At 42.0% G+C, this 23,672-nt stretch overlaps 1 protein-coding gene across 1 annotated transcript; it reads right to left on the bottom strand.

Moving 5' to 3' along the window:
* Positions 1–1,016: 1,016 nt before the first annotated feature.
* On the bottom strand, positions 1,017–18,748 carry MECR (mitochondrial trans-2-enoyl-CoA reductase). Its single transcript, XM_060784656.2, has 10 exons — positions 18,561–18,748; positions 17,000–17,097; positions 16,122–16,253; positions 14,397–14,540; positions 11,776–11,878; positions 8,889–8,991; positions 7,313–7,386; positions 3,924–3,984; positions 3,599–3,671; positions 1,017–2,687 (listed from the first exon to the last, which is right to left on the bottom strand). The coding sequence occupies exons 1-10, from the start codon at positions 18,710–18,712 to the stop codon at positions 2,524–2,526; spliced, it is 1,104 nt and encodes a 367-aa protein (XP_060640639.2). The 5' UTR covers positions 18,713–18,748; the 3' UTR covers positions 1,017–2,523.
* Between the last annotated feature and the right edge of the window lie 4,924 nt (positions 18,749–23,672).

The raw sequence follows: 23,672 nt of genomic DNA, 5'->3' as shown, positions 1-23,672 counted from the left end.
ATCATTGTTTGAGTCCACAGTGCTCTCTGGATGTCGGTGAACTACAACTCCCAAACTCAAGGTCAATGCCCACCAAACCCTTCCAGTATTTTCTGTTGGTCATGGGAGTTGTGTGTGCCAAGTTTGGTTCAATTCCATCAGAATGCTCTTTGATTGTAGGTGAACTATAAATCCCAGTAACTACAACTCCCAAATGACAAAATCATAATTTTTGAGTGATGGTCACTCCTTGTGTTGTGAGACGTTTTGTTGCCAAATCTGGTGTGATTTCATTCATTGGTTCTTTTGTTTTTAAGGTACTCATTATGCACAGAGCATTTTTATATATACTGTATATACTCGAGTATAAGCTTAGTTTTTCAGTCCTTTTTTTAGGCTGAAAATGTCTCCTTCGGCTTATACTCGAGTCAAGGTTTTTTTTTATTATTTTACTCTATTATTATTATTACATTAATCATTTTACTCTATTATTATTACATTTATTATTTTATTCTATTATTATTCGAAGGATATGTAAACACATTTACACTGAAGAAGGTTAAAATAATGCTTTAATCAGAGGACAGTCTTATCTTAACTTACAGTTTTAATCAAAAACATTTAACCTACCGATGCCTCAATTAATGCAATTTTATTGGAATCTATTTTTATTTTGAAATTTACCAGTAGCTGCTGCATTTCCCACCCTCGGCTTATACTCGAGTCAATCCATTTTCCCTGTTTTTTGTGGTAAAATTAGGTGCCTTGGCTTATATTTGGGTCGGCTTATACCCGAGTATATACGGTATATAGAAAACATTTGTCCCTTAAACAAAATTGCAAAATCAAGATTTGCTTTTGGGGAACACTTATTTGTACAGCAGTTCTTCAATCTAGAAAATGCGATCTGTCTGCAGAACCATTTCTCTATATATAAGGTGTGCAGAACTCGGCAACTTTAAAAAACCTTTTAATGGAGGAATAATTTCAAAACAACTCCTGAGATGTTTAACACCAAAAATGAGGAAATCCAGTCATAACATTTACTTACTTTATTTACTTAGGCAATCCCTCGTAGCTCGAGGATGATGGTCTTCCAGATGTGGTGTTTTGGCGGTGGGTCCATAGGTGGCTGTGGGGCCCTATTCTTGATCTACATGTTCTCCCGCAGTGAGGACATCGATTTCCAGGCGGAAGGCGGTCCCAGTCAGGGCTGACTTGACCCACCTTCCTCTTGACACATTTCTCCCTTTCGCTCTCCGTTCGTGCCTCTTTGAATTCTGCAGCACTACTGGTCACAGCTGACCTCCAGTTAGAGCACTCAAGGGCCCAGGTTCCCCAGTTCTCTCTCGGTATCTATGCCACTTTTTAAGATTGGCTTTAAGCCCATCTCTCAATTTCCTTTCCTGTCCACCAATGTTACGTTTCCTGTTCTTGAGTTGGGAGTATAGTACCTGCTTTGGGAGACGGTGATTGGGCATTCGGACATGGCTGTTCCAGTGAAGTTGATGGTGGAGGAACATCACTTTAATTATGGTGGTCTTTGCTTCTTCCAGCACACTGATATTTGTCCACCTGTCTTCCCAAGAGATCTGCAGGAGTTTTTGGAGGCAACACTGATGGAATCATTCCAGGAGATGCATGTGCCATCTGTGCCACGTTTTGCAGGCATATGACAGGGTTGAGAGGACAATGGCTTTAAAAACAAGCACCTTGGTCTCCCTACGGATGTCCTGGTCCGCAAACACTCTGTGCATCATTCGGAAAAATGCTGCATTCGCAAAGCTCAGGCAATGTTGTATTTCAGTGTCAATGTTGACTGATGTGGAGAGGTGGCTGCCAAGGGAGCGGAAATGGTCAACATTTTCTAATTAAGCTGTATTTCTGGCATTGCAGAGGGATTGGCTGGTGCCTGCTGGAAGACCACTTTGATTTTCTCAATATTCAATGAGAGGCCGAGAGAGGCACAACATTTAGTGACACTTTGAATGTAGACACATTGCAAATCAGGGTACAGAACTCTTGAAGTTGTGTCCAAGAGTTGTGTCATCATTACCATTTTGACACAAGACTTATGACTATTCCTTGATTGTGTAGAACAGAATTTTGATCTCCAATACCATCAACTACTATTGAATAGGCACCTTAATCTGGATTAGATCAAAGAGATCTTATGATACCTTTGAGATTGAGAAAAATGTTTGCAGCATAAGCTTATGTAGGCTGGGTCTACTTTATCCATGCAACTACAATAATAGACCCAGTCAATGAAAGGTTATGCTATAAACCTCTCTCCTTCTTGGGTACAACAAGGTCCCTTTGCATACTATTAAATAGGATCATCATCATTATTGATAAGTTTATATATTCAAGGTCTACAGACGAGATCATTTTTACATCTGTAGTCCAGCTCTCCCTCTCAAGCCACAGGCCATTCGGTCTATGAAATGGTCCAGTCTTCTAGACCAAATAGCACTTAGGCCAGTAGGAATTGAATTCCATTGGGACCAGTTATGTATGGGTTTTTTTTCTGTAGCATATATTTCACATCAGGAGGATCTGCTTGGCCGATACATATGGCTTCATGGAGACTTTCAAAGCTGTCTGGTAGTCTTCCAGTGGGACCTCTTGGCAGGCTGGAGAAGCAAGTTGACCCATACGAATGAGCTTGCATAAATCTGTGATCATGCCTTCCAGTTTCTCCTTGCCTATATTGCAAGAAACCAAATAAAGAAATGACAGATGATCTCTGTTCTCATTTATGAACTATTCAGCTTAGAACAAAGAAGTTCTAGTATAACTAAGATAAGGAAACTGCGCCATAAGAAGAATATCAAGAAAATATTGGGTTTTTTCTATCTAGAAACATGCAAAAATGACACAAGATGTTTAGAGTGTGAAACTAGAGCTATGATATTCCAGTCAGTTTACATTTTGGCATAGTACAAATTAAGGACCTGCAGATACCAAGCAGGTGGAATCAGCTTTATAGTTTTTAAACAACCTTCTGTTCATGAACAATAATCAGACACAAGGTAGTGGCTGGGGAAGTCAGAGGCCAAATGTACATGGGTAGTAGAGCCCATTGCTTACTACAACCCATGAGCCTCATCATGGATAGAAAACACATTGCACAGACTCATAGTGTTCCTACGACCACTCCCCACCCCCCCAGTGATCTTCTACAACTTGTTTTGTCTTCAAATAATTGCTTTCACAAAACAGGAAGCAGACTCTGGGACACTTCCAGTTTCCAGAGTGATGTTGTGGCCTGTAGCAGGATGAACAGTGCAAAGAGTTGGTTATCTGAATTTGCCCACTGCTGAACTATTACTAGGACAACCTGATTGAAAAAGTACAATTTTACATATGCATTAATGTAGTCCAGGCTTTCTAATACAAACATCTTAAGCTAACCAGCAGAGACATACAAAGATTAGATCACAGTCAACCAATTAGTCACCAGGAAGTGATTAAGCATCTCAGACAGAGATCTTACCCATTGACTTACTATGGATATATCTGAAGGACCAAACCCAGGATCTTTCTCACACATGGTCTTCCATTGCACTTTTCCCTTTTATTTACTCCCTAACCCTTTCTTACTGCTATCACTTACTCAAGCTGTGTTCCCTTTTCCACTGGGTCATCCAAAAGCCACAAAGTTTCACGTCCTTAAAGATCAATGCACTCTGCAGAAATGCAAAGGGTTATAATTCATAAATGTTTTCAATACATTTTTAAAAGATACTACAGCACAGATTTTAAGAGACTAGGTGCATCTCCACATAGGTTGATCCAAGAACTGGCTGTTTTACTAAGGAAAGAGATGGGTGACTGTCAGGAAAGCATAATGGATACATATAATAGGAACTAGACTGTTGAGAAAAGGAAGCATTGAAAGGAAAGAATTCAAGTAGACCAGAAGTCACATGACTACTCACCACAGGAACTGTCAGGGGCTGCTTAGACATCCCACCATAGGTAACCATTGTCCCTTTATGCCTATGGGAAGAAGCCGATATAGATCAGGAGGATCAACACTCCTGCTCAAGACAAGAATTAACAATCCTTGTCCTGAGTACAACAAACTGACTGCCAGTAGGGAGAAATGTAAGGTACTAGACTTAGGCAGGAAAAATGAAATACAGAGATCTAGGATGAATGTCACATTACTTGGCAACAGTACAAGTGAGAGAGGTCGAGAAATCTTAGTAGATCACAAGCTGAATGAGTCAACACTGTCATATGACAACTGAAAAAGCCAATGTGATTCTAAGCTGCATCAATAGGTATATAGCAAGCATGGGCAAATTTTGGGCCTACAGGTGTTTTGGACTTCAGCTCCCACAATTCTTAACCAGTATATAGTAGAAAATTTGCCCATGCTTGCTATATAATAATAATAAAACTTTATTTGTACCCCGCTACCATCTCCCCAAGGGACTCGGTGCGGCTTACATGAGGCCGAGCCCACAACACAACAATAAACAATAACAACAATAATACAAAACAATAAAAAACTCATAAACAAAAATAAGCAAAACATTAACAATAACACGACACATTTAAAAAACCTATGGCTGGGCCAAATGTAATAATTATTTTTTTAAAAAAATAATGCTGGGCATGACAAGGTAATATGTAACTGGGATAGAAATTTTGGAGAGGGAAGAAATGTGCAGACAATCTTAGATCATTAATAAAGTGCGTTTAGGGACATGTTGCTGTGAGTTTCCTTCCTATATACATATTGATGCAGCTTAGAATCACATTGGCTTTTTCAGTTGTCATATGACAGTGTTGACTCATTCAGCTTGTGATCTATATAGTTTTGGCACCACAATTCAAGGAGCATATTGACAAGCTAGACCATGTCCAGAGAAGCGTGACCGAAAGGTTAAGATGGAGCATAACAGCCATGTTTAGAATGTGAAATGATGCCACACTGTGATGGGACCAGGCTTGCTTTCTTCTGCTCCAGAAACTATGATATGGAGCAATGAATCCAAACAACAGGAAAGAGATTCTACTTAAACATTAGGAAAAACATCTAGACTGTATGAGTTGCTCAAAAGCAGAATGTGCTGCTGCGGAGCGTGAGGGAGTCTTCTTCTCTGGAGGTGTTTAAACTGAGGCTGGATGTCCATCTGTCAGGAATGCTTTGATTGTGTGTTCTTGCATGGAAGGGGTTGTGCAGGACAGCCCTTGTGGACTCTATTTTAAATCTATGTTCAAATAGCTATTGCACAGAGGAGCCTTTCATAGCTATCCTGAAGGATCTCCTTTCTCTTCCTGGATTTTAAGAAAGCAGCTGGAAACATGCCCTTCAGCCTTATTAATCAATTTATTATTTATTAATCAATTTTATATACCGCCACTCCCTGAAGGCTCGGAGAGGTCCACAATATACACATGTAATACATAACATTAAATCAAGGAAAAATTCGATCAGCAAGGTTCAAATGCCAGCCTACATAAATAAGTTTTACAAGCTCTACGAAAGGCTAGTAAATCTCGAAGAGCTCATGTCCCCGCTGGCAAGGCATTCCACAGGTAAGGAGCCACCACTGTAAATGCTCTACGCCTAGTAGACATCAGGTGAAAGGTCTTAAAATTGGGAACTTCCAAGTAAATTCTGGTCATCTGAACGGAGTGATCTCTGGGGTTTGTAGGCGATGAGGCAGTCCCTCAGGTATTCCGGCCCCAAGCCATATAAGGCCTTGAAGGTAAGAATCAGCACTTTAAAGGTACTCCGATACTCAATCGGCAACCAGTGCAGTTGCTGCAGGATTGGAGTGATATGACAGCTCACTGAGACTGCTGCGAGAAGCCGAGCAGCAGCATTTTGCAGTAGTTTAAGTTTCCGGATCACTGATAAAGGCAGGGCTATGTAGAGCGCGTTACAAGAGTCCAACCTTGAGATGACCGTAGCCTGGATCACCGTGGCCAGGTCATCCTTGGACAGATAGGGAGCCAGTCGCCTAGCCTGACAGATGGAAAAATGCGGCTCTGCTCACAGCGGAGGCCTGGGACTCCATCGTCAGCATAGGGTGTTTGTTCAGGCGTTTGAGTAATTTAGTGCAATCTGGTAATGGAACATAGGAATGGAACAATGGACGACGAACCTGGACTACGCTTGGATGATGAGAAGATTGGGTACGGTTGTTTTTTGTAATAATTGTGCATTGTAATTGCTTATTGGTAATTTATGGATAATGTGTTAAGTCAATTGTTATATGTTGTATGGAACCACTGCTGTTTCTACTGTTTTTACTGTTTGTGAACCGCTGTGAGTCGCCTTCAGGCTTGAGATACAGTGGTATATAAGCAAAGTAAATAAATAAATAAATAAATAAATAAAAGGACACCCAGACTCTTTACCAAAGATGACGGGCATAATGTTACACCATCCAGGGCAGGCAACCAGATCACCCCTCCGCCTGGGCGATCCAGCCAAAGGATCTCTGTCTTCGCTGGATTTACCCTCAACCTGCTGGCACGCAACCATCCAGTAATGGCCACAAGGCATTGATGGAAATTATTGGGTATGGAGTCCGGTCGGCCTTCCATCCTCAGAATGAGTTGAATGTCATCAGCCTTGAAGTTTAGGGGCTTCTCAGTTCAGCAGGGAAGATACATCATTGCTTTTATATCCCTTATTTTTCCTTTGAGATGCTAACCAAGCTGAATAGTTGAGGGAGTGATCAATACGACCGAAATCAAGATGGAAACTTGTATCCTATGAAGGTATGTTTGACATTTGAATGAAGCTTTCCAATTTTCCAGTAAGTTGCTTCTTCAAAAACAGAGGTATTTATGTATGCACACACATCAAGATTTTGCAAAGTGGTATCAATGAGAACAGAAGGTTCCAGCAATAATCAATAGTATTCACTCACATTGATTTATGAGTCATTGATATGCCTCAGTGTTGCAAATATTTATGTTGCAAGTAAAAATAAATAAAAACATTAAGAAATCTTCAGTATTTTTTAAATATTTTGGCCCTGACTTAATCATTCTTATAGTATAGTCTTTCAAATAGTGAGCGTGAGCTATTTACTTGCCCCATCTATTTCAATGAACTTACACTATGTGTAACTAAAGCTACATTTACACTGCAGAATCAATGCAGCTTGACAGCACTTTAACTGCCATGGCTCAATGCTCTTTGATAGAGAAGGCTAAAGATTTTGTTGCTATGCCAGCATGGCCGTTCAGGTTGTGTCAAATTCCATTAATTCTGCAGTGTATATGTAGCTGTTATCTTGATTCTCAGCAAATGAAACTCTTAAAAAAACTTTGAATACTGGACAAAAGCTAAACTTACTGCAAATGACGCAGCAACTCAGTAGCGCTTTTCCCTCCTACGCCATTCAAAGCCAACACAGGCTTAGGAATTGTCTGAAAAAAACAAATTTTACCCATCTTAAATCAAATTGCATAACCTCATTCAAAAGTTTTGCTCATGCTGAAATATTTCAGTCTTCCAAAACTTAATTTATTTACTAACATTATAGACTACTTGTAACCAAAAATGTAAACACTGAATACAATGATTATAAACCATACATAAAGAAACAATATATACAGTGATAATACAGTTCCATTACCTTTAGTTTACAAACAGAAAGTAAACGAATCATGGACTGAATAAACTGCTGCCCACTGTTCTATTTACTATTTACCAATATGCCCAATAACTTCTCAATCACTGTTGATGAAAGAAAGAGCTGGCAATGGGATTTGTATTTTTGGATCAATTGATTCACCAGGACTATGATTTTTTTTTTTTGCCATTTTCAATATTGTAGTCTATTTATTAATTACCAATAAGTAGCAACTATTTACAGCTGCAACACCTTTTCGTGTCTATATATGAACTATCAGTTATGAGTGCCTTGGCAACCCCTGCTATGCTGGAAACTTTACTTATATCCTCAGAGAAAATGATCTTGGGAAGCACTGACTAAAGTATAATGTTAATGATGTTACAATTGAGTCAGACAAAGAGTTTGATTTCCTGTGAAAATTCATCAATGTAAAACTGCCCTAGCTTCTGTACCCAAAATCTTTTTACCAGAAATTGATGCTTCGAATGCACTAGGCTCCAAATACACACTCAGTCTGCTTCAATGAAATGGTGTGATGTAATACAAATAATGATTCCTAGTGGCCTATGTGTGTTTTCATTAGTTACTCATTTTTATCAGATGTGTTACCATGTATTACTATATTATAAGAAAAATCTTTGATATTTATAAATGTATGTATGATTTTAAATTATATTCCCATAATAAAGAATTCAATCGAGGAACAATATTGTTGGATCCTGTGTGCTTTTACTGTGAAAAAAGGTGATATGGATGTTTGGAAACAAAAATATCCACCAATTGTTAGAAGGTCTTCCTGTGTATTTTTGGAAATTTGGTTACCCTATAACAATATCTAGCCCTTGTTCATATCCATTGTGTCTTCAAGTCATCTCTGGCCTAAGGTGAACTAATCATGAGGTTTTCTTGGCAGAATTTCTTCAAAGGGGGAAGGTGTTTGCAGAAGTAAATGGTAAGAAAGATCCATATTCATTTTCTGATCTGAATGCAGTGCCCACTTGAAAGAAATTCCTCTCGCTCATCTTGCATCTTTCCTTGAAGTACCATCATGGCTAAAACAATTCAGCCATTTATGAACAAGACATCCTGACTCATTATAGCAAATATGGGCCCTTCCACACAGCCCTATATCCCAGAAAATCAAGCCAGAAAATCCCACAATATCTGCTTTGAACTGGGTTATCTGAGTCCATACTCAGATAATGTGGGATTTTCTGACTTGATATTCTGGGATATAAGGCTTCAAAATCTTAAACTTCCAGAAAACTTCCAGAAAATAATTGTCATCTCTACCTTAAAGAGTTCTTTCATCTCTGGTTTTCTTAGCATGTCCTCTGTGATGACATGGTCAGCTCCAAGAGACTTTAATCTGATCACTAGTTCTTGGAGATTGGGTCTAGAAAGCAAGATGGGTAAGTATGGCATAAACAAAAGGGATCAAGTCAAACCGTGCAGTTTATTATGCCATGCTGCTACAGAAGGGAGAAAGAACATTTTATTGGTGTGTCTACACTTTACAGTTCATGCACCATTTTAACTGCCATGGTTCCATGCTATGGAATCCTGGGAGTTGTAATTCTTATTTACAGACTATGTAATTCCAACAAATGGGTTATTCTGCACTTGTACAGAGCACTCAGAACCTTCTAGAGCTCTAGATACACAATTTTGGTAATAACTTCATCCACTCCGAGCCCATATAAGTAGGCACATCCTTTGTTAGACAGCCAACAAAGCCATCAAAATCACTAGAGTGTAAGATAAGTTATCTGAACCGAGAGCAAAGTTTAAAAAACAGTTGAAGATAAAAACAAATAAATGTTTGGAAAGCAAAAGGGGTGATTTTGGCTTCAAAGTAGTATGTAGACATCAGTATAAATGTGCAAAAAATGAGGAAACTCAAGTCTTGAGCACTCAAGTCTTAAGCACAAAAACTTAAGAGATTAACCTCCCAACATTTTAATCAAAAATTGATATAGGAAGGTTGAATAATTGCAGACACGAGGAAGCCTATTTAGAACATGTATTATGTATATAGAACTAGCTGTCCCCTGCCACGTGTTGCTGTGGCCCAGTCTGCTGATCTATATAATAAAGTAATGAGCAAGTGTTGCTTTCTAATATATGTAATTTATTTATGCTTGTGGATAAACAACATTTCTTGTTTCTTCGTCAGTGTTGATGTGGAGATGGTGTGGTTTGCCTACTCTGGAAAATGCAAAATATAATTGTCCTCCTTTAGGGGTCCCTTTCAAATCTAGGATACTGTGTGTGTGTGTGTGTGAATCATCTATCTATATCTATGGCTGGATGACTCTTTGTCAGGAGGGCTTTGATTAGGTTTTCTTGCCCTGGTGAAGGGAGTTGGACTGGATGGCCTTAAGTATTTTCTGTTGGTCATGAGGGTTCTGTGTGGGAAGTTTGCCCCAACTATGTCGTTTGTGGGGTTCAAAATGGTCTTTGATTGTAGGTGAACTGCAAATCCCAGTAACTACTACCCCCAAATGTCAAAGTCTATTTGGGTTTATATTTGGGAATGTTGAGTATTTGTGCCAAGTTTGGTCCAGATCCATCATTGTTTGAGTCCACAGTGCTCTCTAGATGTAGGTGAACTACAACTCCAAAACCCAAGGTCAATGCCCACCAAACCCTTCTAGTGTTTTCTGTTGGTCAGGGGAGTCCTGTGTGCCAAGTTTGGTTCAATTCCATCGTTGGTGGAGTTCAGAATGCTCTTTGATTATAGGTGAACTATAAATCCCAGTAACTACAACTCCCAAATGACAAAATCATAATTTTTTGAGTGATGGTCACTCCTTGTGTTGTGAGACGTTTTGCTGCCAAATTTGGTGTGATTTCGTTAATTGGTTCTTTTGTTTTTAAGGTACTCATTATGCACAGAGCATTTTTTATATATAGATTCTAAACGGTTCGGGCCCAAGCTACCTATCCGACCGCATCTCTGCCTATGAACCCACCAGGACTTTGAGATCTTCTGGGGAGACCCTGCTCTCGATCCCGCCTGCTTCTCAAGCTCGGCTGGCGGGGACGAGAGATAGGGCCTTCTCGGTGGTGGCTCCTCGGCTGTGGAACGCCCTTCCTACGGACATTAGACTAGCACCATCTCTAATGGTATTCCGCAAAAAAGTGAAGACCTGGCTGTTTGAGCAGGCGTTCCAATAATTAGTGCAATGATTGGTTAATGAACATTGGAATGGAACAATGGATGACGAATCTGGAACATGTTTTTGATGACGAGACGACAGTGAATGGGTATTGTAGTAACTGTTTATTAATTGTGTAATGTGTTAGGTTGTTAACTGTTTCTATACTGTAGCACTGAATTTTTGCTGTTCATATTTGTTGTGAACCGCTGTGAGTCGCCTTCGGGCTGAGAACAGCGGTATATAAGTAAGGCAAATAAATAAATAAATAAATAAATAAATAGATTCTTGTATGTTTTGTCTATCTTGCTAAACCTGATTCCATGTTTTTGTTACATTTAATTTGTTCAGAATATGTAAAGTGCCAAGTTCAACAGAGACATTTGTCTTAACAAATTGCTACTAATCAAAGCAGTTCTGGGGAATAGGCATGTGGCATCTCTTAGACATCACATTCACTTATATTTATATCAGTAAGTTATAGAACCATACAATCATTGAATAGGAAGAGACCTGATGGGCCATCCAATCCAACCCCATTCTGCCAAGAAGCAGGAAAATCGCATTCAAAGCACCCCTGACAGATGTCAAAAAGAAGTTGCACTGCAAAGTGCTCCCCATCCTCCAGACTACAGAAATACAGTGTAAACTAAGAAGTTTACACCCTATCCATAATTCAACATTCCACACGTGAAGCCTCCATAAACAGGATGTTGCCACTTAACAGCACTTTTAAACAGAGAGGCAAGGGAGGTTTCAAAATGTGTAGGAGGTATGGATCTATATATGTTGAACTGCAACTCCCATTAGTGCTGACTATCATACCCAATGAAGATGGATGCAAGAAGTTGAAGACCAATAACATTTAGAGGGCTACATATTCCCTATCCTTGCTCTAGAATACCCATCCCTACTAGACAAAGTACAATGGTAACTTAAGAGTGCCCCACTGGGCCTGAGCCAGAGATAGATAAGTTGAGATGTGACTTACAAAACCCCAGTTTTATTTGTACACTCACCTATCTCTGACCACATTTATTGTTTTGATACCTTTGGCTGCTGCGATCTGGATAACAGCCTGTCCCACTCCACTATTGGCAGCATTTTGGATGACAGAGTCTCCTGCAGGCAAACAGATGCATCTTTGGGTTTTAAAAGACTCCTCATGTGCTAATTTGTTAGAAGATTCAGGAATTCATTCCTATCTGTTACTCAATACAGGCTATTCTGGGAGATCTACAACAGAAGAGTATAAAGTGACATTTTGTTGTGAGATTATCCAGCATTTTGGCCGACAAATATTTTAATGCTCTTTCAGGAAGTCAAAAAACAGACATTCCTGATAAAGCAGTCCCATCTATAGTTTACTGGTAACCATGAAGCATCTGAATTTTAATCACCAATGACAAATATTGGGAACTGTATTGAGAGTGCTTATGCAGTGTTTCCTAATATTAAGCCAAAAACATCCTTTGTTAAAGCCAGTGTGGTTGAGCCAGTAGTGACTGAGCACTGGACTATGGTTTCAAGCAGGGCTCAAGAAACACTCTCTCAGGTTGAGAGGGAAACAAAAGAACCCACTGCTGAATAAATCTTGCTGAGGAATCTTCATGAAAGGTTTGCCTTCGGATCTCTATAAGTCAGACTTGAAGGAACCAAAACAAGCAACGTCTTTTGTTACTAATTTGCAAAGCTATGCCCAAAATTGTGAATGTAGCTCATGCGTCAGTCACTCTTTCCAAGTTTTTAAATGCTCTGTTATTTCCATCACATGAATAGTTTTTGGCAAAGTAATCACTGTTAGACTACCAGTAATTGAACGATTTGAGCAAAAGAAAAATAAAGATGCAGAAAATAAGCTGGGGCTGCTGATGAATATATAGCAGTGGAAGCAGATGAAGAAGGAAGACTTGTACATGGGCCATGAATTGACCTGGGAGTGAATGAAGTTTGTGGCCTTGTCCTGTGTAAACAAAGGCACCAGATGCTCCAGACCAGGCCTGTACAACTGGTGGCTCTCTAGTTATTTTGGACTCCTGCTCTCAGAATTTCTGACCATTGGACTAGCTGTCCAGGGCCTCTGGGAGTTGGAGCCCAACACAGTTGGAGGGCCACAAGTTGTTCAGGCCTGCTTCAGACGTTCCCCGCAGCTCTGGGGCTCACCTGTATTTTGAGCCAGCATAAACATCTGTGCTGCTTCCCAAATAAGTCTGGGACTCCGCCATCCCACTTTCCCAAGAAGTCTGTGGACAGAGAATGGCACCTACCTTTCCTCGTTGTTGTGACCTTTGTGGTGCCCACAAGGCATGAAAATGGCATTGTTTTTTGCTTGGTTCCTGTAATTATGATTGCTGGAGCAATGAGGTGATCAGAAAAAGAAGAAGGGAGGAGGGACTGATTACTCCTGTGCTGGCACAGATGTGCCAGGTGATTTTAACCTCTTTTTCTTGCACTGCTAATTTGCATGAATCTATTTAAGCCATGCATTTTGCAATAAGGTAGCTTCCCTCAGGTTGCAATCATAGGGCCAACAACTTGGCAATCATCGTTAGAATCTTTAGACCCGCTCCTTTTCCCAGGGTTTTGGAGGCAAAGGAGGACCTTTGTTCAGTCTCACTGTTTTGGAGCCTAACAGCAAGACGTGTGGGTCTCTCTCTCCCACCTGCACAAAGGCTTCACTTCTCACAGCTTTTGCTGGGGGTTAAAGAAATAGAGCCACAGCTTTTCTGGGGAGTAAAGAAATAGTTCCTACTTCCTTCGTGGAGAAACTAAAGGACACCTTTCAGCTTGGCAGATCTACAGGAACCTTGCCTGGTAAGGGATCACTCGGGCTATCCATAAAGCAGCTTGGAGCCAGGAGTAGGGGCCTCATGCCAGCAAGGTAAAGAGAGATTGCCCAGGGAGGGGCAATCTCTCTTCCTAAGGATTTCCCTTAGGAAGAAAGGAACGGTTTACCACCAGTTGCCTGCCCCTTGTTGGCAGATTGAGGAAGCTATTGGTTTTCCAAGGTTATAAAGTGTTTAATTTATTTGTTTGAAAATTTAAGCCCGAATAAAGAACTTTGTTGAACTTATCTTGAGCCTCAATAGAACTTTGTGTTGGGAAATCTAAGGAGCCCTTCAGCTGAGGCACCCCGGTATCCTGTTGGACATACAGAAGGTACGTTCTGTAAACAGACATTATTTCAGGCCCAGCGTGCAACAACACACCTCCTTTCTCTCCTCTCCGGCATCATCCTGTTGTTCAATTTGTCATCACTGAAGACACCAAGCAGAGAAAACTGCCATTTTTGTGCCCAGTGGGTACTGCAAAGGCTAAAAGAACAGAGACAAGGTAAGGGTGGCATCATGTGGATGGCCATGTGGATGGCACCTAGCCACTTGGCTGGTTCGGGGCATGCAATGCGGACAACTGCCAGCCTGACATGACTTGGTGACTAGCTATGTAGACCATGACAATGCTGACTCAGGATACCCCACTCCAGATCAGCATCACCATTTGCGGCCCAATGAGCAGCGCACCAAAAATATTTGTTGTTCCAAGCACTGCATTAGCTCTGGAGGACCCAAGGCTAAGGACCTTTGAACTAGAGGAAAGTCTTGTGGAGAATGCTGTTCTATTACTCTGGCACACTACACACCTGGTTTCAAGGCTTCAAAATCAGACAACATTCGATAAGCTGTGCAGGGGTTTACACTCAAGGTGGCTGCACACATCAGTGGGATATCAGGCGGTACTTTCAGCAATTTTTCCTCATCAAATACTGCCTCTGTTCGCCACGTTCCTAGATTGAGGGGAGGGAAAAGGTAGAATTCAGGCTAAAAGTATCTACAAATGGCAGAAATATCAACTCAAGTAACAAAAAGAAGAGGTCAGAAAATAAATTTTCTCAACTTCCAGTAGATTCCAAATTTTTCCACAGTCTTTATGGCAATTTCCTGTTTGCTAAGTTCTCAGCATCTTCCAAACTGGAGAAATAAGATTGTCAGATGAGTTCTGCCACCTGATGGAATTTTTTTTCTTTCCTATTGTTGTCATGAATTACTTTTCAATGACTTAGAAGCATAGGCTCTTTTTATTGCAATTTCCAGTGTGAGAAGCTATATCACATTACAGAAAACATTTAGACAAAGAATGACATTGGACATACAGACATACAGATTTTATGCAACTACATTGGATTTACAATTACATTGGTCAACAAACAAACAAAGGGGAATTACATTTTCACTCAATATCCACACCACATGTACATACATTCATTCACATGCATCCAAATGTTACCATATCATTTTCTCCCTTCTTGGAGAAGCACCTGTTAGGCCAGATCCTGCTTTCTTGCAGCCTACCAAACGCACAGTTCCAAAACTTCCATAATGCCAAAACTTCTTTCCCTAAGAACAATGCCAAGGACCAGATATCTGTTTTCCATACAGCAGAACCTGACTCCCTGCACAAAATCCAAGACTCCAAAAGCTCACTTCTTCCTCTTCCCTTGAGAAAGAAGCCCCAAAGTGACCAGACTGCTCCTGTGCAAATCTGCCACTCTCCGAATACACCATCTCTCTCCTTCCCATGGAGCAGAGCATGGCGGGTGGAACAGACTGCCACACTTTGAGCATTATTAGCCTGAGTCTTTTATAGGAAATATTCTGTTGATGTAGTCCCAAAGCTATTTAAGAAGGCATTTGATCAAGAAGTGCAATGACTAGTAATTTGACCATAGGAATGGAACAACGGAAATGATATCGGATTGTGGCTTGACGATGAGACGATTCGGAATGTCGTAGAAATTTTGTAGTAATGTTGTTGTTTTGATAAGATGTTTTTCTGATAATGATGAATTGTGGATTATTTTGCACTATGTTTTGTAAATTGCACCTGTTTTTTCATGTTGTACACCGCAATGAGTCGCCCCTGGGCTGAGAATTGCGGTATATAAGCGCAGTAAATAAATAAATAAAGTTGTAAATTAATGATAGACATCTTCCATCCTGGATCCACCTCAGTTTCCTGGCCAGATGTTTATCTTCTTGATTGGTGTTGATCTTATGTTGACTTCCTTCTTAACATAAGGAAGGTTGTAAACATTTCCTTTATCACTGTCCCAGTTCTTATCAGGGTTTCTCATTAGCAAGTCCAGCAAGCAGGTAGTTAGTCATTGCAGGCCTTAATATTATACTGGTGTTTCCAAAATTATTAGCTCCATCCATACAACTTCCATTCTTCCATTCATTCCCACACATCATATTAAATTCACATTTATCAAATTTGCACATTGAATTTCTTATTACATTGTTGCCTACCAATCTCTTTATGATACAGGTTTTTAAATGTTGGTATTGATAAAAAGATTCAAACTCACCAAGCCCTGCATCAGCTGGAATCACCAAGTCGCCTGTCTTCAGAGATGTCACATTATGTCCCGTACTCATCACTTCTCCAACTCCTTCATTTCCACCTATGGCAGGCAAATCAGCCAGGGTAGCATATGTTCCTGCAACATCAACAGAATGATGGCTCTCTTTCACTTCCTAAAAGTTTTGAAAACAGCAAGTGCATGGCCACTTTTCAGGACTGCTTTATCTGTAGATTTTCGGCACTAGCGAGAGGTTGGACTAGAAGGCTGTTGAGAAACCAATCCCACAATGCTATGATCTGACACCTTTAGTTATAATGGTTTCTGAGATGGCTGAGAATGGACACAAGAACTCAGCTGGTATAAGTAGTTCAGCTTTTTGTTTCTATCATGACAAGTAGTTGATTTGGCAAATCTACAAGTAGGGTGTGTTAAAATAAATAGAGAAATTAAAATGAAACCAATTAGCAGCAGCATTCATTGCCATTGGGCAAGTGTTTGATATGGACAAGGTAACTGCCAGGACATCTAGTGCAGGAAGTGAAGCTATGTGCAATCTCAGGAACGCCCCCCCCCCTCCCTCGGTTGGGTATAAAAATCCATGAATGCCCAAGTCTCATTATATACAATGGTGTCCCTGATATAAAATGGAAACAAAAGATTTATCCTCTGGAAAAAATATTAAATGCATTTTCAAGCTGTGGGTATTTTGAATCCATGGATACGGAATTTGTGGATAGAGAGGGCTGACTTTAAATCATTAAATTTGGGAAATAATTTCCTGAATGACCACTTGACAGCACGTAATGAAAAAAATGATACAAATAGTGAGAGGATTATTTAAAGAAACAGAATGATGAAATCTCAATGCAAGGCAACATTACCTTGAATCATATTGATATCTGATGGATTGATAGGAGCTGCAAGCATTTTCACATGGACTCCAAAATCTCCCACTTCTGGCAGATCAAGGTCTTTTAGCCTACAGCAAAAGGCACACAAAATATAATATTACCCCTACGATTTTCTCCCTCTCAGCCCTACTGTAATTCTCAAAGTATCTGACTGGAGTAAAGTCTGGGGTTAAAGATATTAATTTCAACACCTTTTACAAGAACAGGTGAGCGTGTTAAGCTTTCAAACACGCTCAAAGCCCTCCTGACAGAGAGCCATCAAGCCATAGATATAGATAGATATGATACACACACAGATATAGTATCATAGATTTGAAAGGGACCCCTAAAGAAGGACAATTATATATTGCATGTTCCAGAGCAGGCAAACCAGACAATCTCTACGTCAACACTGTCAAAGAAACAACAAAGAAGTACTGTTTACTCACAAGCATAAAGACATTACATATATTAGAAACCAGTACTTTCTAATTACTTTATTTTCCAGACTACCAGACTGGGCCACAGCAACGCGTGGCAGGGGACTGTTAGTACAATATAATTATGTATAATAATATTGTAACTCTAATATATTACATATAATTACTACGAATCATATACAATAGTATGTAATATGCTGTTTTGTTATTCTGTATTTGTATATTCTAAGTTGCAATATTTTCAATTGTGAGCCGCTTTAAGTCTCCGTTGGGGGAGACACTGGGTAGATGCGGGGAACAATGGCTTCAAACTACAAGAAAGGAGATTCCATCTGAACATGAGGAAGAACTTCCTGACTGTGAGAGCCGTTCAGCAGTGGAACTCTCTGCCCCGGAGTGTGGTGGAGGCTCCTTCTTTGGAGGCTTTTAAACAGAGGCTGGATGGCCATCTGTCAGAGGTGCTTTGAATGCAATATTCCTGCTTCTTGGCAGGGAGTTGGACTGGATGGCCCATGAGGTCTCTTCCAACTCTTTGATTCTATGATTCTGACACAAATAAAGCGGGATATCAATCGATCGATCAATCATGGCAACGTAGAACGGGCCTTAAAGCACGAGTCCCTCTTCCCTTGCAGTGCCCCCTCTTAACCTAACTTCACCCTGGGTGAAATACAACAACTTGGTCTTTTTTTGTCGTGTCAGGAGCAACTTGAGAAACTGGCTGTCTGCAAGGACATTGCACTATGTATTGTCGAAGGCTTTCATGGCTGGAATCACTAGGTTCTTGTGGGTTTTTTCGGGCTATAGAGCCATGTTCTAGAGGCATTTCTCCTGACGTTTCGCCTGCATCTATGGCAAGCATCCTCACCTCACTCGCCTCACTACCTCTGAGGATGCTTGGCATAGATGCAGGCGAAACGTCAGGAGAAATGCCTCTAGAACATGGCTCTATAGCCCGAAAAAACCCACAAGAACCAAACATTGCACTACTTTCTCGTGACGGATTGCCTCTATGTAAAACTGCAAAGCCCAGGAGGCTTCCCTGGTGAACCGCGAGAGGCCTAGGCCTTCTTCCACGGGAGAGAGGAGGGAGCCTTCATGCCGGCCTTTACCGCAGCACCCGGGCAGGTTCCCCGTGCTCTTCGTAGGCCAGGCCCCGGGGCCGGCCTCCCCCCGCCGCAGCCGAAGAAAAGGAAAAAGAAGAGCCAAGGCCGACGAGCCGTAGAGGCTGGGCCCAGCCCATCCGCGCCGCCATCATCGCCATGGCAACCGCTACTGAGGTCCAGCACCCCCCCTCGTCGCGGACAATACGCGTCACGCCCAAATCCCCGCCCCTCTTGTAGACAGGGGCGGGGAAAGAGCTCTGATTGGCTGGCTGGCTGGCCGGAAGGGGGCGTTCAGGGTTAAGAGTCTCTGAACCAAAATCCCATTCTGGTTGCCTGGCGGAAGGAATCTCATTGGAGCATTGCAGCACACCCACATATCTGGGAGTCACTCTGAACCCTGCTTTGTCTTATTTATTTCTTTTACTAGCTGTCCCCTGCCACGCGTTGCTGTGGCCCAGTCTGGTGATCTGGAAAATAAAGTAATGAGAAAGTGTTGGTTTCCAATCTATGTAATTCCTTTATGCTTGTGGGTAAACAGTATTTCTGGTTGTTTCTTTGTCAGTGTTGATGTGGAGAGTGTCTGGTTTGCCTACTCTGGAATATGCAACATATCATAGTCCTTCTTTAAGGGTCTCTTTCAAACCTATGATAATATATCTGTGTGTGTGAGTGAGAATCATATCTATCTATATTTATGACTGGATGGCTCTTTGTCAGGAGGGCTCTGATTACATGTTCTTGCCCTGGTGAAGATAGTTGGACTGGATGGCCTTAAGTATTTTCTGTTGGTCATGGGGGCTCTGTGTGGGAAGTTTGCCCCATTTCTGTCGTTTGTGGGTTTCAGAATGCTCTTTAATTGTAGTGAACTACAAATCCCAGTAACTACAAATCCCAAATGTCAAGGTCTATTTCCTCCAAACTCCATCTGTGTTCATATTTGGGCATATGGAATATGTGTGTCAAGTTTGGTGCAGATCCATCATTGTTTGAGTCCACAGTGCTCCCTGGATGTAGGTGAACTACAACTCCCAAACTCAAGGTCAATGCCCATCAAACCCTTCCAGTATGTTCTGTTGGTCATGGAAGTCCTGTATGCCATGTTTGGTTGAATTCCATCATTGGTGGAGTTCAGAATGCTCTTTGATTGTAGGTGAACTATAAATCCCAGTAAGTACAAATCCCAAATGTCAAGGTCTATTTCCTCCAAACTCCATCTGTGTTCATATTTGGGCATATGGAATATGTGTGTCAAGTTTGGTCCAGATCCATCATTGTTTGAGTCCACAGTGCTCTCTGGATGTTGGTGAACTACAACTCCCAAACTCAAGGTCAATGCCCATCAAACCCTTCCAGTGTGTTCTGTTGGTCATGGGAGCCCTGTGTGCTAAGTTTGGCCCAATTCCATCATTGGTGGAGTTCAAAATGCTCTTTGATTGTAGGTAAACTATAAATCCCAGCAACGACAATTCCTAAATGACAAAATCATTTTTTTTTTGAGTGGAGGACATAAATTGGACTGTTAGGTGTCTTGTGTCCAAATTTGGTATCAATTCCCCCAGTGGTTTTGAGTTCTGATGGTAGCACGAACTAACATTACATTTTTATTTATATAGATTTATTTATAGCATTTATATACCGCTTTTCTCACCCCGAGGGGGACTCAAATCGGTTTACACATAGATAATGGCAAAAATTCAATGCCTTACAACTACAACAGTAAAACCACACTTTGAACATAAATCATATTAAAAACAGTACATCATCAAATATCAAAACAGTTATTAAAACCATAAAACAATCCCATCAGTCGAGTCGCCATTCCAGTCCTTGTCCCACTAAAAGCTGCATACATCTATTGTCCAAAAGCCTGGTCCCAGAACCATGATTTTAATTTTTTTTTCTAAAGGTCAGGAGCGAGGGAGCAGAGCTTACCTCCTTTGGGAGTGTGTTCCATAGGTGAGAGACCACAGCCGAGAAGGCCCTGCTCCTCGTCCCCGCCAGCCGCATTTGCGCTGTTGATGGGAGTGAGAGCAGGGCCTTCCCGGATGATCTTAAATTGCAAGGTGGGACATAGGGGCAGATGCGTTCGGACAAGTAAGTTGGGCCCGAACCATATAGAGCTTTATAGGTCAAAACCATCACTTTGAATTGGGCTCGGAGATGGACCGGCAGCCAGTGGAGCTGGCATAACAGGGGGGTGGTATGCTCCATGTATGCCACCCCAGTTAGTAATCTGGCTGCTGCCCGTTGAACTAACTGAAGTTTCCGAACTGTCTCCAAAGGCAGCCCCACGTAGAGCGCGTTGCAGTAATCTATTCGGGATGTAACCAGAGCATGGACCACCGTGGCCAGATCAGACTTTCCAAGGTATGGGCACAGCTCGTGCACACGTTTTAACTGTGCAAAAGCTCCCCTGGCCACCGCTGAAACCTGAGGTTCCAGGCTCAGCGATGAGTCCAGGATCACTCCCAAGCTGCGAACCTGTGTCTTTAGAGGGAGTGTAACCCCATCCAACACAGGCTGTAACCCTGTCGTCGAGGGCATCCCAGACCCCTGCCTTTAAGCTGATCTGACCAGCCGCAGGGAGTTCCGCAGTTCCTGGATGCCCAGTTGGGCCAAAACCGATGAAATGTGCCCCAGCAGCAGCCTCAACCAGGAATTCTTTGCAGCCTTATGCTCTCACTTCTTTTCCCAGCCCAAACTATGTAAGAAATCCCTCAATAAAGGCTAATTGAATTGTAACCCTAACCTCTCCAGAATTATACTTTGTGTCCCTTTCCTGACTCAAACTGTCTCAATGCATGAAATAACCTTTTCCGGGCCACGGGAGACCACAGGCCTACCTGGGACGCCTTCCTGGCGTCCCAGGGAGGCCGAATATGCGTTCCTTCAAACAGTGTATACGGAAACCCCTCAGCCCCCCCCCCCCCCTGTATCCACGAGTTGACGGATTGACTCCATTTTGATGCCATTTTTTTCCTAGCTAAATTCTAAACCTATCTGCCATCTCGCTTTTTGCATTTCGGGCCCCTACGCTCGGGGAATAACCTTTGGTTTGTTAAGGATATTTTTTTAAAGGGAAACAGCTGATTGTCAAAATCCAAGCCTTGCTTCTGCCGCACTGCCTCTGCTCTCACTGTTCCTTCGTCCTTCTGAAGCCCCCTGCCCTGGAGACTTAATGCGGTTACCCCATGGGGCTTTCAGGGAGCAGTCCAGTCATTAGGCTTCAGCCCTTGGAAGTAGCTATAGTTTTCCAAGGACCAAGGACAAGCTTCGACCTCAGTGCTGCAGGACTCCATCTTTTGGCTCAGTGGAAATCACCAGAATCCTTTTTGTGACTTTTGGACTTTCTGCCACATTCTTTTTGGACTTCATTTTCCTTCATGAACCTGTTTTCACCCATGAATTTTCCCAAAATGAACTATGAATTCATATTGTGCTGTGAGCAAGACTTTTATCAATTGCTCTGTAGGGGGGAGGGAGGGAAGGGATGCCTGGATATGATTTTTCATCGTGATTCCTATATTTCTATATTTCCCTTCATGTATCTGACCTCGCCCTGACCCCTTTTGCCCTTTCCCATTTCCTTGAGGAAAAATGTATAAGAAAGTTGCCCTGCCTCTGGTAATGTGATTAGTGATTGTGAAAACCCTTATCTTGGAACATTTCTTGCATGGAAAATAACAAAGGAATATCTTTCTTGACTTCGGAGTCGGGCCATCAAGAAAATAATCATTTTGCAGACTTTTTAATCATATAACAATGGGGGGGGGGGGAGAGATGACCTTCGGAAAGCCCTTTTTCCTCCCAACCTGTTTTTGTTTCAAACCTTTCCATTGAAGACATTCACCAAAGTCTCCCCCTTTGTGCCCCAATCTGACCGCAAGAGGAAAACCTGGATTAAGTGATCAATGCTTATCTCAAATCAATAAGATTGGCTTTTCTTGCAGGGTCGTTAAGCCCCCTGGACATTTAACCCCATAATCCACTCAAGAATGCATTGTATTCCTTCATCCCGCCTCCCTCTGTTCTCATTTGCTGGAGTGCCAAGGCAGCAGGAGCCTCCTGACTGGCTCAGATGCACCGCGGAAGCCCTGTGATTGGCCTGTGATTGGCCCAGGCGCACGGGGAATGGCCAAGCCAAGCCTCCTCCCAGCTGTTTGCGTGCAAGCCAATCACCATCGACCCGGGCGAGGGGCGGGGAGCGGGAGTTTTGAACCACACAACTCTGTATTTTCTATAAAAATGGCATTTATTTCTGTACATGCATGCTCTGCTTGGCGAATGATCGCTGCTTTGCATCCTTTTCAGCTGAATTGCTAATAAACATCTTGGTGGCGCTTTCTTCAACTTTGATGAGATTCTTTTTAGGAATCTGGGGAAATAAAATTACTTAAAATTAGGCTTCTCTTTGCTCACCAACGTAGTGATCCCTCTTTGGTGGGGCCGCAGGGTCTCTCCTTCTGGGGTAGACCCTTCTAAAGTTCCTATCGATTTTAACCCTATGCCCTGTTCGGTCTTTCGACTGACCAGGAGGACCTCGGACAAGAAGCACTGCTTGACTATCAAGTAAAAACTGGGCACTAGAAATAATGTCCTATGATAGCTGACTGGCACAACCTGGGGATCAAAACCAGACACAGCAAAGACATCTGCCCTTGTGCTTTCCTACTCTGCTGCTGGGTACACATGCCCAGTGTAGAACACATCTCACCATGCTAAAACAGTGGATCTGGCACTTAATGAGACATGCCACATTATCACAGGATGTCTGCGCCCTACACCACTGAAGAAATTATACTGCTTAGGTGATATTGCACCACCTGACATCCACTGGGAAGTAGCAGCCATCAATGGGCCTGTTCCTGTTCAACATCTTTATTAATGACTTAGATGAAGGGTTAGAAGGCACGATCATCAAGTTTGCAAAGGAGCCCCCGGTGGTGCAGTGGGTTAAATCCTTGTGCCAGCAGGACTGACAGGTTGCAGGTTCAAATCCGGGGAGAGCGTGGATGAGCTCCCTCTATCAGCTCCAGCTCCCCATTGCGGGGTCATGAGAGAAGCCTCCCACAAGGATGGTAAAACATCAAAACATCCGGGCATCCCCTGGGCAACGTC

The sequence above is a fragment of the Anolis sagrei genome, chromosome X (assembly GCF_037176765.1).
Source record: "Anolis sagrei isolate rAnoSag1 chromosome X, rAnoSag1.mat, whole genome shotgun sequence".
Classification (NCBI taxonomy): domain Eukaryota; kingdom Metazoa; phylum Chordata; class Lepidosauria; order Squamata; family Dactyloidae; genus Anolis; species Anolis sagrei.
This window is presented reverse-complemented; position numbering and strand designations above follow the sequence as displayed.